Raw genomic sequence first — 17,374 nt, forward strand, 5'->3', positions numbered from 1 at the left:
CAGGAAGGCAGGCTGTAGATACAGTTTGTGAATCAAGATTTTGTTCAGGGTTGGAGCAAATCTGAGGTGGAGACAATTCCTCCTGTAGCTTACATATAAAATGACACCAAATGTGCAGCATCAAAATATCGCCTCAACAAAGGCCTAACATACTGCTGGAGATGGCCTCTGAACCTTCAGTACAAATGACAGAGGATACATTGCAGTCCTGTGTGAGATGGTCTTAAAGTCATCCACTGTTATGAATGCACCTGTGTGCTGTAGATACTGACATCCTAAACAGGTCAATTGCTGGGCTTTTTATTAAGCTGTTTGAAGAGAAATCTATGGTCCATTACATTCAAGGCCACCAGAGTGCACACCTCAGAATTCCGATTGGCTAGAGGTCTACTCTCAATAGTTTGTAAAAGCTCTAGGATCACTTGTCAACACAGACGTATCTTCTTCTGACAGAAAATGATTCATTCATGCTTACGCTGTTTTCTCTGTAGCTATAACACCCTTAATGATCAATGCTAACACATGCCCCATGACAAATGCCAAGCATGTAGTTTTCTAATTTATGTTTCTGTTCCTTCTTGGAAGAATTACACTTTTGACTTCTCAGCCTGATAGTTTTCCAGAGTCTTGGGAAATTAAGAAATTTAACACCTCATCGACCATCTCTTTTGAGACCCTTCTTCAGCCAGAATTCTATAGATTAAATTCCCCTGTGATTATCTCTGTCCCATTTTCACAAGCACCCTTTATTTTCTCGGATACTGCACCTTGCATTGTGGTTACTGTTAAAGGGACTGTAGACCACATCTATTAGGGACTTATTTCCTCTGCTATTCCTCATGTCCAACCAAACCAATTCTACATCCTGATCTCCTAAACCAAGGTCACCTCTAACTATTGCACCAATGCCATCAATGATTAACAGAGGTAGGGTAGGTAGTTTCTCACCATTCTGTGCCTCGTTCTCTTCCGTATTTACAGCATAGTACCTCCTTGTCTTGCAGCCGTGCATGTGGTGAGTCAGCCATTTCAGGCTGCTACTGCTGCTCCATCTGTGCATTTGTACCACAAATGGGATGAGGATGTCCATTGTGGATTACAGATGTGCAAAAGTGCCTTTCTTAATAGTCAGAAGGCTGAGGTTGTGAGTACAGGGCTCCTTCTTGCTGAGGTTCAGATGTGGTAAGTGTGCCTTTCAGGGAATCATCATCTTTCCACTCACACCTCCCTGTCATAATCTAAATTTGTTTGCAGGGAATATCAGGTCCTTCAAAAGTTGCACCAAAATATCAGGTGAGTTTTTATACTTGCCCAAGCATCTAGTCCTTTCTCCGATATGTGTGCCGGTGAAAATGGAGGAGTTAGTCATTGTGATTTTCATTCCACTCCTACACTGAGGAACCCAACGCCAATGGGTCAGATTTTGCATCAAAACCATTGCTTTGAAAAATATGAAGTTTGACCATTTGCACCCTAACATGTATCTGAACCCAGATAAAAATTTGACCTTGAGGTGAGAATAACAGCACTAGGGAAATATCCACACCACACATCCGCATCCACACTATCCCCCACACCCAAAACTCTCCCCAGCCTTAATGCTAACAAGCAGGATGTAGTCATTGTGTCATAGGTCACTGTATCCTCTCCCCTCAATCCTTCCCCCAAGTCCTCTAATAACTCTTCCCCCAAGTCCTCTAATAACTCTTCCCCAAACCCAACACCTCGCTCAGCTGCTTTTACTGCTCTTTCCCACCCCCACATTTCCTCTACATGCACCCCACACAGAAGTAAAGCTAAGGAATATTCTTTGGTGTCAGATTGTTCAATCATGGCATTGGTTGAGCTGAGGACAAAGAATTTTGGTTTTCTCCTTTAAGTATTGAAAACATTACACATTTAAATGCTCAAAACATTTCACATTGAAACAACTGTTTGTAATGTTGGGTTTCTATTGAGTTTATCTTATGCTTTTTGCTCTAAGGAAACCATGAGGGAGAAAATTTTCACTCCTCTAACTGTGGAAAGTGCAGTTGATGCCAGGTAAGAATGTGGTTGTTTTCTTTCACTCCATGATAGTGATCAATTAAAATCTGCCAAGTATTCCTTGTGGTGCTGCAATGGTTATGGGTGAGGAGGGAAGCCATTGCTTGTAATGCTGTGCTACTTTTGGTGAAAGCTAATTGGAGATAAAATCAGTGACATTTGATTGATGGTGTGAAAGTAATGTGCTGGAGAAAATGTATTAGCTGATATTTTGTTGACTATTTTACATTCAGAGAAATGCAGTGCCCTTCTGTGAATACCATTTGTGCTCTGTGTTCCTTTAGCGGAATGATCAAGACACTTGCTCATTGATTTCCCTGTGGCAGATTTGCATTGTTTCATCTTGAAGAAAAATTGCTTGATGGAGAGACTGGTGTTGGATGGTTTATTGAAAAGTTGGATGTAGAGAGGCTGAAATTCCTAAGGGTTGATTTGTCGTTATTCTGCTGTGATGCAGACATAATCCAGAGAGAGATATTTATTTGTTCATGGGATGTAGGCACACTGGTTAGGTCAGCATTTATTGCCCAGTCTTTGAGAAGGTGCTGATGAGCTGCCTTCTTGAACTATTGCATCCCATGAAAGGTAGATCAACCACAGTGCTGTTAGGAACAGAGTTCCAGGATATAATCCAGCCACAGTGAAAGACCAATGATACATTTCTAAGTCAGGATGGTGTGTGGCTTGGAGAGGAACTTACAAGTGGTATTGTTCCCATGTATTGCTGCCCTTGCCCTTTCAGGTGGTAAAGGTTTCATGCTTGCATGTCAAGATGTTGACAATGACCAGAGACGAGTACAACCTGTGTGGAGTTTCAGTCCAAGATTCACAGGATTTCTACATGATTGAAAATATGAACCCTGGAACTATTGTAGATATATTGTTTGAACTCTAATAGCATGAATCATGCCTCTCCAGTGTCCTGGAGGTTCCATCAATCTCCTGTGTCAACAAATACTGAATAACCTGAAAAATAGTACAGGAATTTCAGAGATCTCTGGACACATATATCGTGAATTGGACTAAAAGAAGGTCATGGGTTGGAGGTCATGGGCAGTTCAAAACTGAAAATTAAATGAAAATGTTAGCTTTGAGCATTAAAGAATTTTTTGATGTACAAGGGAGTCATGAGTTATGGAAAGCAGATAGGAAAGTGGAGCTGACTGCAGATTAGACTGGAATGGTTGAATAGCCTACTCTTCTCCCTAACTTTATGTTCTGAGAAAATGTAAACCATTGCCCATCAGGAAGCAGAGAGGTGATCTTGGTTTACAGCAGGATAGGATATTTTGGATGAGCTGAAGTTTGTAGAAAATGGGAGACAGTGCAAGAAAGCATGAAATTTTTCAAATCTGGAAATCACAAATGCATTTGTGTTGAAGGTGGTTAATAATACAGAACTGAAAGTAGAAAGGACAAAGGCCTCAACTAAGGGATAGTTTAAGATGCTGAAACTTTGAATGTTCTGGATTAGCCTGAGACAATGGCCAGGGATGGAACTGGAATTAGGAATGGGGTAATAGATTTGGGGGTGTATTCAAAATGGCTTTAGTACTCACAATATTTAGCTTGAGGCAATTGTGACAAGCAACATGAAAAATCAGAGGCAATAGATAGTCGTGACAAACAATGGAGAGATAGTACTGAATGATATTTAAAGCACCCATGTGAATAATATTGCCAAGGGCAGCTAGATCAGAGTATTTCTAATTGATACAAGTTCATGGACCAGGATTGTTGAAGTAATTGCTGTTCTTTTCTTGCAGAGATGCTGTTGCCAAGATTCTTTACTCCTTGCTCTTCAGTTGGCTCACTGACAGGATAAACAAGTTGGTTTCTCCAAAGACAGAATCCTTGTCCATAGCAATTTTAGATATTTACGGATTTGAGGTATGTTCACTTTGCCGAAAGGAAACAGTGGAAAAATGGCAAGTCATTAATTAGCCTATCATGTTAAATGGAAAAGAATCCTTACTTCATCAAGGTTTTATAAAAACAACCTCTGCATCAGCCACATCTTAACCATGACAGAACCCTTCACCTGTGTCAGGATTCTTGAGGAATTTGAGTAAAAAGTGAGGTCTGCAGATGCTGGAGATCAGAGCTGAAAATGTGTTGCTGGTTAAAGCACAGCAGGTCAGGCAGCATCCAAGGAACAGGAAATTCGACGTTTCGGGCCAGAGCCCTTCATCAGGAATGAAGGGCTTATGCCCGAAACATCGAATTTCCTGTTCCTTGGATGCTGCCTAACCTGCTGTGCTTTAACCAGCAACACATTTTCAGCTTCTTGAGGAATTTATAAAGCAAGCTCCAGTAGATGGAAAATCAAATCACTGTGGCCAAAATTTTTTTTAAAAACTATGATGTCCTGCAGTTTTGTTTTCTAAAAGTTATTCATTGCTTTGCATCCCCTCCTGACACCTCTGTCCTTGCCTGTCCCCACAACCCTCCTTTTTCCATTAGCACATAGTAAGCAACTTCACACTGCATCTACAGGTTTAAAAAAGGAACCAAAGGAAATCAGGAGAGAAAGCAAAAGGGACAGCAAATTCAGATGAGATGGAAATGCAAGTTTTGAGAGAAGTTCTGAATAAAACTCAACAAAATAATCAAGCTATTCTTATATGTCTGCAGCCCACGTTTCCTTGCACATACTGTATACATGATGTCCATAAATCTAGCTTCAAAACAAGATGAGGAAATACTTGCCCATAACATAATACAACACTGGATTCATGTAGAAGAAAATAATCCTTACTTACTGTAGGTAAATAGATTTGTGAATGCACACTATAATTAAATAACTTACATGTACAAGTCTCAGAGGCAACTGAACCACTTTTCTTAACACATAAAATGAGCAATTTCTCCAAACAATTTTTGAGTGATGCACTGATGTCTGTAACCCTGAACACTCCAATTATTCATTTGTCTTGTTCACAGGATTTGTGTGTTAACAGCTTTGAGCAGTTATGTATTAATTATGCTAATGAGTACCTACAATACTTCTTCAATAAGATCATCTTCAAATTGGAGCAGGTAATAGATTTAAAGTTTTGTTTTTAATTTTATGTGACTGCAAGATATCTATTTTCCTTTTGTCAGATAGATGTATGCAAATATCTGTGAATATGATGAAAGATCAACAATGTGAAGTAAGAACTGTTTCTCTCCTTGAGATGCTGTCAGATTTGCTGAGTATTTTGTATTTTTATATCTGATTTCCAGCAGCATTTTACATTGGTGATCTCTCTTCACGTGAACGTTGCAATCTTTTTTTTCAACTTAATGTTATCAAATGATAGTTGCACCTCCAAATTCACTGCATCTTTCATCTCTTTCAGCAAAGAGCTCACTGAATGGTACACTTACCTCAGGACCATGTAATGGTGTGCCAAAATACTATACCAGGCATTCCCTGTGAATTTATAATGCGGTGCTAAGACAAAGTTCTAGTCCTGTACTTAAACCATAAAATGGTTTGCTAATGCACTGGCCCTGTTCCGTATTTGGACCATATAATGGTCTGTAAAATACATCAGTGCTGGACAGGACCATATAATGATGCATAGCATTCCATTTACATCCTGTACAGGCACTACATAATGGGGTGAAGCACACTAACCCAATGCATACTGGGATGATATAAATGTGTGCTACTGTATTGTCTCAATCCTCTACTGGGGCTGTACATTGCTATTCTAATGTACTGTCCCATTCCTGTATAATGATAGATCAATATACATAATCCTTTAATTCTGCAATCATGGCTGTCCTGTGGGACAGGGAATGGATGTCCTATCTAGTATGTCACTGAGTTGTACAATTTGAAAATATTTGATGTTGTTAATTTGACAGTGTATGTTAAACCAACTGATCTCTGCTGCAATTGCTGTGCTGTGTATTTTGGGGTTTAGTGAGGGCAAAAATAGTCAATGTCTACATTATTGAACCTTGTGTAATTTAGAGAATGTGTTCTGTCATATGCTTTGACAGCTACTAGCTAAGTTCACCCATGAAGATTGGTCATTAGGGTTCGATCGCGGGGACACCGAAATCCAATCCAGTCACATCATCATTACCTAGAGTGGGGTTGGAGAAACCTGCAGGCAACATGAAGATCAGTTTGAACCGAACCACCCTGTTTTATTTGACCAAGTTAATTTTCTTCACCTTTGAATGATTTTAACTCCATGTATATTCCGTTTACAGGAGGAATATATCAGAGAACAGATCGATTGGAAGGAAATTACTTTCAGTGACAACCAGACTTGCCTCGATCTCATTTCACAGAGGCCTCATGGGATCCTTAGGATACTGGATGACCAAAGCACCTTCCCACAGGTTGGAAGGATGTAAATTAGAGCCATTCCTGCTATTGACTAAACACTATCTTAAAGATTGCTGATTTTCAATCTCCCTCTTTCTCTCTTTCAGGGTGTCCCTGAAATTTACAAAGTACAAGGCCATCAACAGTAAAATTCAAGTCAGATTAACCAGACATTCAATAGGGACAGTGTGATCTCTTCCTAAGTCTGAATGCTAGATAGTTGTAGGATTTGTTGAACCTTTAAATAATAGGTTTGTGTGACTATAACATTCTGTTCTTTCAAAACAGGCAACTGACCACACTTTCCTGCAAAAATGTCACTATCACCATGGCAACAACCCTCTGTACTCAAAGCCAAAGATGCCTCTGCCTGAATTCTCCATTAAACACTATGCTGGGAAAGTGACATATCAAGTAATTATCATTCTATTTTTACAACCTACCTCATCACTAATTCACACTGTTGTTGCTTGTAAAGGGCAGGTCCTGTCATTGAATTTAAAACTTCTGTCCTGTCATTAAGTGTCTTCTTACTGAGCATTTGCTTCACAAATTGCATCATCAGGTTTGGGAGAAGTTGTAGGAACTAGAAAATAATACAGGAAAATTGAGAATAGGAGGGATTGACAAAGGAGAAATCAAATGTGAAACTTTAGTTCCAGTAGTAATCAATAGTAACTCACTGAAGTTTCACACTAATAATCATACTGACACATGGATACCTTCATAACCAATCAACATAACATCACTCATTGAAGTGTCAATATAGTGAGTAGATGTAATACCTGAATATCTGATCAATTATTAGTAATAATCAGATTACCTCTTGATATTGACTTTGTTATTTACAGCCAAAATCCCCTTGCACTACAAGGAGTCCTATCAGGCAATGTCATTAATGCCATTTTTTAATAGGTCCAATCTCTCTTCACCTTACCTCAGACTCTGGTTTTTCTAGGTCCTTGGAGAAGGTTGTATTGCTGCGAGTCTCAGTCAGACCAACTATCAGAGAACAGTTCATAACCATTTAAAAACCAGGCCTGGCGCATCAAGAGCAGGTTATCCACAGTGTATGGTGTGATTTACGGTCCTGTCAATGGTGCAATAGAGGAAGAGGTAGATGCAATATGAAGAGAACAAAACCTATAAAAGTGTGACTTAAAAGACTGACTGTGGAGGACCAGTTTCACCACAGAACACACCAGACGGCCTCCTTCTTTAGTGACCGCAATTTCCCTTCCCATGTGGTTAAAGATGCCCTCCAACGCATCTCGTCCACATCCCGCCCCTCCGCCCTCAAACCCCACCTCTCCAACAGTAACAAGGACAGAGTCCCCCTGGTGTTCACCTTCCACCCTACCAACCTTTGCAAAATCACATCATCCGACGACATTTCCGCCACCTCCAAACGGATCCCACCACCAGAGATATATTTCCGTCTCCACCCCTTTCTGCCTTCCGCAAAGACCGTTCCCTCCGTGACTACCTGGTCAGGTCCACGCGCCCCCTAACAACCCACCCTCCCATCCTGGCACCTTCCCCTGCCACCACAGGAATTGCAAAACCTGCGCCCACACCTCCTCCCTCACCTCCATCCAAGGCCCCAAAGCAGCCTTCCACATCCATCAAAGTTTTACCTTCACATCCACCAATATCATTTATTGTATCCGTTGCTCCTCTACACTGGGGAGACTGGATGCCTCCTAGCAGAGCGCTTTAGATAACATATCAGGGACACCCGCACCAATCAACCCCACCGCCCTGTGGCCCAACATTTCAACTCCCCCTCCCACTCTGTCGAGGACATGCAGGTCCTGGGCCTCCTCCACCACTGCTCCCTCACCAGCCGATGCCTGGAGGAAGAATGCCTCATCTTCCGCCTCGGAACACTTCAACCCCATGGCAACAATGTGGATTTCACCAGTTTCCTCATTTCCCCTTCCCCCACCTCACCCCAGCTCCAACCTTCCAGCTCAGCACCACCCTCATGACCTGTCCTACCTGTCTATCTTCCTTTCCACCTCTCCACTCCACCCTCCCCTCTGACCTATCACCTTCAACCCCACCCCCATTCAACCATTGTACTCTTTGCTACCTTCTCCCACCCTCCTCTCTGACCTATCACCTCAATCCCCACCCCCATTCACCTATTGTACTCTATGCTACTTTCTCCCCAACCCCACCCCCCTCTCATTTCTCTCTCCACTCTGCAGGCACCCTGCCTCTATTCCTAATGAAGGACTTTTGTCCAAAACGTCGATTTTCCTGCTCCTCGGATGCTGCCTGACCTGCTGTGCTTTTCCAGCACCACTATAATCTAGACTCTGGTTTCCAGCGTCTGCAGTCCTTGTTTTTACCTTTAAAGATTGACAGCCTACCTTGTAGAAGAGGCACCCTGTACAGATATAATGTAATCTCGAGATGACTGAAGGAAGTGAACATGGAAATTAGAGAGGCCCCAGTCACATTCTTCCTCTCCTTTTTTAGATGTGGAGCTGATGAATTGCAGATGTTACACTTCTGATCCAAAAAAGCAGAAAATCCCAGAAAGTAATGGCCAATTAGCCATAGGTCAGTGGTAGGAAACTTGGAGATGCAATTATCCAAGACAAAATCTATTGGCATTTGAAAAAATGTGAGCTAATAACTAAAAGTTAAACACAATTTTCCTTCTATAAATCAAGGCATCTGAGAAATAAGTGCAGGATTGGACTACTAGCAGACACAAGATAACACTGTTTCTTCATTGCAGCTTGGAACTCCCTTACTCACAGTGTGGGTGTTGTACTGCAGATGTACCTCCCCCATGGTGGTTCACCACCAAAATCTCAAGGGCAGTTGAGGATGGGAAAGTAAATACTGGCCAAACAGTGATATCCACTTCCCATGAACAAATAAAAGGAATGTAGTATAGAAGTCCATGTTACATTCATCAACAATTCTCAGTGCTGATGTGGCACTGCTCATAGAAAATTCCTAAATTCTAGAAGTTGGGTAGAACACTTTAATCACATCCTCAATTGGCTTTTATTTACCAATGAAGAAGCAATCGACAAACTGCCACAGGTTGTCATCACTTTCTCTTTTATTGACCCTCTCAATGCTACTTGAAACCATGAAAGTTATCAAACCCCCTGATGAACTGCAAAGCTCCAGGAACTGATTTACTCTCTGTTGAGGTCCATAAGATCTGATCGTGAAGTTCATTGAACTCTTTCAGTCGATGTGAGAACAAGGATCCACCCTCCAAGAATAAAAAAGATGCATTCATTATCACTTTGTAGAAGGGAAAAGTAATTCAACGAACTTGCAACAAACCAAGAAGGTTCTCACTTCTGTCCATCGCTGGCAAACTCTTCGCAATAGATGCCCAATTAAGGGCTTTTATTGATTTTGGGGCAGGAAGGCCATCTGCAAGCCTTTCCAGACTGAACTTAATTTAGGCAGAGGTAGAAGGATGCTGAAAATGTGTGGCCGGAAAAGCGCAGAAGGTCAGGCAGCATCCAAGGAGCAGGAGAATTGATGTTTCGGGCATGAGCCCTTCTTCAGGAATCTTGAAGAAAGGCTCATGCCCGAAACGTCGATTCTCCTGCTGTTTAGATGCTGCCTGACCTGCTGCGCTTTTCCAGCAACACATTTTCAGCTCTGATCTCCAGCATCTGCAGTCCTCACTTTCTCCTCAGAGGCAGAAGGACGGCAGGGTCCTTACCTACCACCCTCACACCACATAACTACCCCCACAACCAGGAGGAGGGTATCAAATTCTATCCAATGATTTGAGAATAGTATGAAATACAAATAGGATAAAAGGCAGTTGGGAGAAAAAGAGGAATTTGGTGTCAAGGGATTGAATAATTAAAAGGTAGCTCTAGTTGTGCTTGGTTAATTTGTCAACTGAATAGTCTTCTCTTTCTCCTTGCTTTCTTGCTTTGCCATGGGGATGAACAGAACCATTTTTCTGTTTCGATTTCTCACAGGTCTACAAATTTATTGAGAAGAATCATGACCAAGTTCGACAAGATGTCATGCAGTTGTTTATCAACAGCAAAATAAAGGTGAGTTGGTAAGATTTGTTTGTCTGACAGCTCAATGGTTATATATGACTGATTTTAGTGACTGATGGAAAAGCCTTTAGTCTTAATAATGCCAAGAAATGTCAGGGATGGCAGAGGAATATTCCGCTCAGGCCACCTTAACCAAATGGACACACACAGGTTAGCTGCCTGATGGTGTGTCCCATTAAATCCTAGATTTACGTACTGACTGATCATAATTACAAGTTTCTACAGCCTTGAAACCAGATATCTGAATGCTGATCTGGAATGTTGTTTGAAACTGTGACAATAGTATTTGGGATATTAGATGTAAACTAGTAAAAGCTATACTTTCAATAGATGTTCACTATTTCCTCACTCAGTGATATTAATCACCATGTGGAAGAAACTCCTAAATGAAGTAACCTTGGAACTCACATAAGCATGTACATGTAGGACCACACTGAGTAGATTAAAGGAGGACTTCATCTGTAACAATGTTATGATAATTAATCAAATTTCCACAGATTATTCAAAGCTGTGAGGTTAGCACTGCTGCCTCTCAGCGCCAGAGACCCGGGTTCAATTCCCGCCTCAGGCGACTGACTGTGTGGAGTTTGCACGTTCTCCCTGTGTCTGCTTGGGTTTCCTCCGGGTGCTCCGGTTTCCTCCCACAGTCCAAAGAGGTGCGGGTCAGGTGAATTGGCCATGCTAAATTGCCCGTAGTGTTAGGTAAGGGGTAAATGTAGGGGTATGGGTGGGTTACGCTTCGGCGGGTCGGTGTGGACTGGTTGGACCGAAGGGCCTGTTTCCACACTGTAAGTAATCTAATCTAATCTAAACCCAGGAAAAGCACTGTAAACATTCAGAAGGTCTGGCAGCATGATGAGTGGGAAAAACAGAGTTAATGTTTCAGATCGTGATAGCTTTCTTCACCATGCACAAACCACTGGTTGTCGGCACAATAGCAATTTAAGTAGGTACACGAATAAGGTACACTAAATGTGCTGCTTACAATGCAGTCTCCACATTGGGAAGACCAAGTACAGATTGTCACCACTTTGTGGAACCTGTCTGTTGAGTCCACAAGTATGACCCTGGGCTTTTTATCTGTCTTCCACAACCTTGAATACATTTAACAAACCAAGCTCTATACCCTCTGGATAAAGAATTTCATAGATTCTCCATCGTCTGAGAGAAGAAATTCCTTCTCACCTCAGTCTTAAATGGGCAACTCCTTACTCTGAGATTATGCTGTCTGGTCCAAGAAGATTTTGCTGGTGATGGGAGAAGTGACGTACATCTCGGATTGTTGCAGATTTGTTGAGTTCCTTTGCCACCTACAGGGCTAAAATAGAGGAACCTCTGGGAGGATGCTTCTTTATTCTCACATAGACTGAAAGAATTCAGTGAGCTTCTTGACCAGGCCTTGTAGACCTACGCTAGTAACAACATCAACTCTTGGAGCTTTGCAGCGAAATAGGAGGCTTATAGCTTTCTCTACTCAGCCCATGTGCTGACATCCTGCTATCTGTGACCCAGTGCTGTGTTACAGTGAAGTTTAATGTGACATCAAGGAATAGCACAATATCTTTCAGTTAGCTATTTTACATCCTTATGGATTCAACGTTGAGTTTAATCATTTTAGGCCATAATCATTGCTCCCCCATTTTATTTCTTCTTCTTTGCACTTCTTCAACTAAAAGCCCATGTTTCAGGTAGTATATTAGTTTGTATAGAATATTTGCTAACTAATGGAGAACAGAGAGTTGGAATAAAGGACTGATTTTCAGGATGGCAACCTTCAGCCAGTTGAGTGCTACAGGGGTCAATGCTAGAACCACATTATTTACAATAAATATTAATGACTTGGTTGAGGGAAGTGAATGTATTCTAACCAAGTTTGCAGATGGCACAAAATAGGTGGGAAGGCAAGTAGTGAGGATGCCACAAAGAGTCAGCAGAGGGTTACAGATGAGTTAAGAGAGTGAGCAAAAGCTTTGCTTATGAAATATAATGTGAAAAAATGTGAAGTTATGCACCTTTACAGGAAGAGAAGAACTGAATATTATTTAAATGGGAAAAGACTGCAGAAAGCTGCAGCACAAGAATTTGGGAATCCTAAAAAGCTAGCATACAAGTACAGCAATAATAGGGACGGCAAATGGAATGCTGGCCTTTAATTCAAAGGAACTGGAGTATAAACATAGAAAGACCTTACTATAACTATACAAGGCACAAGTTGGATGATACCAAGAATATTGTAGACAGTTTTGGTCCACTTATCTGAGGAAAAATATACTGGCATTGGAGGCAGACCAGAGCAGGTTCACTTGGTTGATCCCAGGTATAGAAGGTTTTTCTTATGAGGAGACATTGAGTAGGTTCAAACTGTATTCAATGGCATTTAGAAGTCTGAGAGGTGAACTTTTTAAAATATATATGGCCTTATGAATTGTATTCATCCTGAAACATTAATGATGTTTTTCTCTCCATAGATGCTGTCAGATCTGCTGAGTATTTATAGCATTTTGTCTGTTAATTTCAGATTTGCACCATCTGCAAATTATTAATTAATGTGCACAATACTTCAAAGTGACTTGGTCTCACTCCTCATCTAGTATCATCTCTACCCATTGTCTTACCCCTGACTTCCTACTTTCAAACATAAGCCCTAACACTAAGCCTAGTCCTAACCCAAAGCACTAGATGAGCTTTGAGAAACCACCAAATTGATTAACTAAACTAGATTAATGACAGAATTATAACTGACTAATCAAATTGATTTATTGTGCTTATTAGATTCTGACTAGTCTCTTCTCTGGACAAACCAGGAAAGTGATGTCAACTAGGAACAATACTATTAACCGCAGATACCAGGCTCCCACTACAGCAGCAAAATTCCAACAGTCTTTGATGGAACTGGCCGAGAAGATGGAAAGGTACGTTCAGAACAGGCAGGCAATGTTCTTCCTTTCCCCATCCTGAATCACACACTTCGATTCACTTAACCATCACCCAATCTGCATTATTCCCCTTCTCAGCTCAGCACCCTTTCCCCTAACTGACTCTTTAAACCTAACACCTAAATCTAAATTAAAATGCTAAAATTAACCTTAATTCTTGCATTATTGTTCCCTTTCCAACTCAATTCCTCGCTAACTCTAATCTTAAACATACTTCACTTGCTGCACTTTGGTTGTTCTGGTTACTCTGGTAAACACTAAAATTAACTTTAAAACGTAATTTTAACCCAGTAAATTCTCCTGAAGTCCTAACCAATGGTCTCAATGCAACCAATTCATCTTATAACTGTTTATGGGATCAAGTGTGTGTAAGTTTGCAGGCGTGTTTGCCACATTGAAACATATCCACTCCATTTAAAGTAATTTCTTGTTTGTGAAGCACTTTTGATTTTGATTTTCTGTAATAAAAGCAAAATGTTCTGGAGAAACTCAGCAGCTGTAGAATGAGTAACACAGTTAACAATTCCAGTCTAGTTGATTGAAATCGTATTGGACTTGTACTATTAATTCTGTTTCTCTCACCACAGATATTGCCAGATCTGCATAGTTTCTCAAGCACTTTGTTTTAATTTCAGATTTCCAGCTTCTGCAGTATTTTGCCTTTATGTAAGATTTTATCTGAAGTGATAAGGAGTAATATAAATGTTTGCTAGTCTTTATTTCAAGTTTTTTTTCACAGTGCAGTCTTGATTTGATAAACTTATCATCATAAAAACATATTCTGTTTTTTTCAGCTGCAATCCTTTCTTTGTCCGCTGTATCAAACCAAACAATAAAAAGGTAAAAGCAACTAACAGCAGGAAAAACAAGGTTGTCCTTGGAGTCCGAGGAATGTATTAATTGAAGATCAATACCTCTTGTTAGTTTGTAACTGTGTGTTTTCAGGAGAACCTTAACTGTGGAGCCAAAGGCTACAATGCAGCATATTAGAAAAATTGAAATTGAAAGTGAAAGAAGTATTTAGATTCCTAAGGGACATAATAAATTCAACTTCACATGAGATATGGAGATTGGAACAAAGTCTCAAACTGGGGACACAGACTTCAGCACCAGTGCACACACAATTATCTATGCAGAGAGAAGTGAGTGTCTGTTATGATCAAGCTAAATTTCAGGCAGAAGTGGATATTTGTTTGAGGGGGCAGTCAATTGAGTGGATTAACACTTTGCTCCAGTCAAATTGATTGCACTCTTTGTCCTCCCTTACTTTTCATTTGGTCTAAGGCGAGTTTAACCAGTAAAAGATAATTCACTGAGCCAAAGGAAAGTCTACAGCTTGAAAGAAAGGGAAACCTGAGTGAGATAAGAAATTGCATAGTGAAAAAGACTACTGTAAGAAAAAACTATTGTCACTCTAATTTCAACACAGCGAAGATGCAATGCAATGATAGATCATATGGAATGGAGTACTTGTACTGTATGAGAAAGGGAGGGATGAGCAAAGATGCGCTGATCATCGTAATTCTGCGAGAGTAGGCAGAGATGCAAGGGTCTCAGCTAGTGAAGATAGTGAGTGATTGGGTAACATGGAAAATTCCAGTTTTGACACTCTGTTCGTTTTAGTATCCCGCAATTTGGAAACCGCTGTGACATTCACTGAAAGCTGGATCCGTATTAGTGAGGATGGCATAGAAGTGAGATGTCTTTCTCAGACAGTCCAATAGCATGTTGACACTCATACATGAAGATTTTCACTTGTGCAAAATATTAGAATATGTTCTGGAATTGTTTGCCAGCAAGGAGTTAATTTGTGACAGAGGCAAGGGAAGGGCAGAAAACAAGACAAGAATTTACCACAGAGGTTGGAAGAAATAGAAGGACAACCTATCAGATGACAAACTGAGGTGAACTTCTCACTTTCTATCATAGGAGTCCGAACTTTTTGAGGTCGATGTTGTCAGCTTACAGCTACGCTATTCCGGAGTTCTAGAAACTATTCGTATCAGGAAGGAGGGATATCCTGTCCGTATTACATTTGATAATTTTATCAAGAGGTCAGTGTGGGATTTGTCTGTGCTGGAATGTTGTTTCATACAAAATGCACTAATTTTTAAATCACAATTTCTGCCAGACTTCCATTATCAGATAGGCAAATCTTCAGAGAATTTGGTGACACTAGAACTTAACTGAGTTCCACTCTTTGGGCCTTGAATTTGATTCCAGTCTGATAATGATTCAAAGACTGTTTATCCTGTTCACTTCGAGAAGCAGAGAAGGTCAATCAAGAAATGGTGACACTGATCAATTTGGATTGTGATCAATCTATAGTCTTTAGAATGCAGCACAACGTTAACAAAGTAAGTTGAGGAGTTCCATTGCTTTGAGATGATGGAAATAATCACTTAAATAAAAGAAAAACAAATTCACATTTATACACTGCCTTAAACATCCTCAAAACATTGCAATCACTCAAGTGCAGCTATTCCTGTGATTCAACACAATGAACCTTCAAAGAAAGCTTTAGACACTAGAGAAAAATGTCTATAACTGAATGGACAATCTCAGTTCAAGCTCTGACTATACAAAGATTTAATGTTGGTGCAGGAGGATATGAGTTTGTGAATTGAAGTTAAATCAAGGTGAAACTGAGCATACAGTTCACTTCATGCAGATGTAACTTCTGATTGCCAGTCTGTGCCCTACCCACTGTGTCTGTCTTAAATTTCAATTGAAGCTGTATCTGCTTTTCCATGCATTTCAATTACAGGCAGAAGATTTTGGTGGATCCATTTGAATTTTTAATTCGTAATAATTGAACTTTACAACTCCCTTTTATTTGACATCAGAATGTGAATGATGCTGTCATGTGCAGCATTTATTGTTCATCTCTAGCTGCCCTGAGAAGGGATTGTTGAGTCAGTTGTAACACAACTGGTGACAAAACCACTTCAGGAGGCATTAAGATTGAACCATATAGTGTAAGATTGGAGGCCCAACCCACTGGAATGTAGTCACATTCCTTGAAGGACATTGGAAAGGAATTTACAGCTTCTGACACTACAACTACTTTGATTTCAACCCTTAGCCTTTGCTACAACACCCAGTCACATCTGTAACACGATTGTTAGAATTCAAATGGCTGACCTAAAGAGAAGGATATTCAGCTTGGTTCATCATTGCAGTCACCAAAATGCAAAATATCCCAAGGGTAGATATTCTCTTCTCCTTCTTTCACATTGGACTTCTCTCGAAACCTCTCCTTTGTAGTTTTGGTCCTGATTCAGCCTTAATTTGATTTCCTTCTTCAACTGTCCCTTAGTCTTCCCCAAATAAATAGGCTCAGAGTTGAGTTCTGGATCTTCACTTCAAAAAAGAATACGAATTAAACTGACAGCTGATAAATGAACTGAGAAATTTTTCAGAAAGGAAGATGTGAGGATGCTGAACTAATAGAGTGGCCAAAGGACTTGCAATTTTACATTTTGCAGCCTTCATAATTTGAAAATGTTTTTGTTTAGCAAATATTCATTTCTTATAAATAAGGGAACTGTATTGTTGGCCAAACAAGACTAGTAACACAAACTTTTCTTGCAGGTACAAAATCTTATTGGGATTGACAAATCAGATAAAGGCAGATGGCGAGAACTGTATAACCATCTTGAAACAGATCGTACCTGTCAGCAAAGGAATGTACAGCATCGGGCTCACCAAGGTCTGAACAGAAATTTATCCATATGACAACCTCAAATCCACTTTGACATTATCAACTGTCACCGTCCCTTGTATTATCGTTGCCTAAACCAGATTGAATGCAGCAGAGTTTTTTCCCAGTGCCATCCATTACTTTTGCTCCCTGTCCTCCTATTTCTGTCCTCTCTTCAAGACATTAATTATTGCTCGGTACAATTCCACAGACACTAACTGTTGCTGGGGTACATTTCTACAGAAACTGAATCTTGTAGGTGTGCAGTTCACAGGCACTGACTTTCACTGCAGAG

General features: G+C 40.4%; 1 protein-coding gene across 1 annotated transcript in view; it reads left to right on the forward strand.

Moving 5' to 3' along the window:
* The window catches only part of myo15aa (myosin XVAa), a 151,652-nt gene that overhangs the window by 34,190 nt on the left and 100,088 nt on the right, over window positions 1-17,374 (forward strand). Inside the window, exons 12-21 of the mRNA XM_060840978.1 lie at window positions 1,985-2,043; window positions 3,813-3,936; window positions 4,990-5,085; window positions 6,259-6,390; window positions 6,665-6,790; window positions 10,354-10,431; window positions 13,213-13,352; window positions 14,171-14,216; window positions 15,306-15,430; window positions 16,971-17,088. Coding sequence (XP_060696961.1) covers window positions 1,985-2,043; window positions 3,813-3,936; window positions 4,990-5,085; window positions 6,259-6,390; window positions 6,665-6,790; window positions 10,354-10,431; window positions 13,213-13,352; window positions 14,171-14,216; window positions 15,306-15,430; window positions 16,971-17,088 — 1,044 coding nt within the window. The remainder of the gene's footprint in view (window positions 1-1,984; window positions 2,044-3,812; window positions 3,937-4,989; window positions 5,086-6,258; window positions 6,391-6,664; window positions 6,791-10,353; window positions 10,432-13,212; window positions 13,353-14,170; window positions 14,217-15,305; window positions 15,431-16,970; window positions 17,089-17,374) is intronic.

The sequence above is a fragment of the Hemiscyllium ocellatum genome, chromosome 20 (assembly GCF_020745735.1).
Source record: "Hemiscyllium ocellatum isolate sHemOce1 chromosome 20, sHemOce1.pat.X.cur, whole genome shotgun sequence".
In the NCBI taxonomy this organism is placed as follows: domain Eukaryota; kingdom Metazoa; phylum Chordata; class Chondrichthyes; order Orectolobiformes; family Hemiscylliidae; genus Hemiscyllium; species Hemiscyllium ocellatum.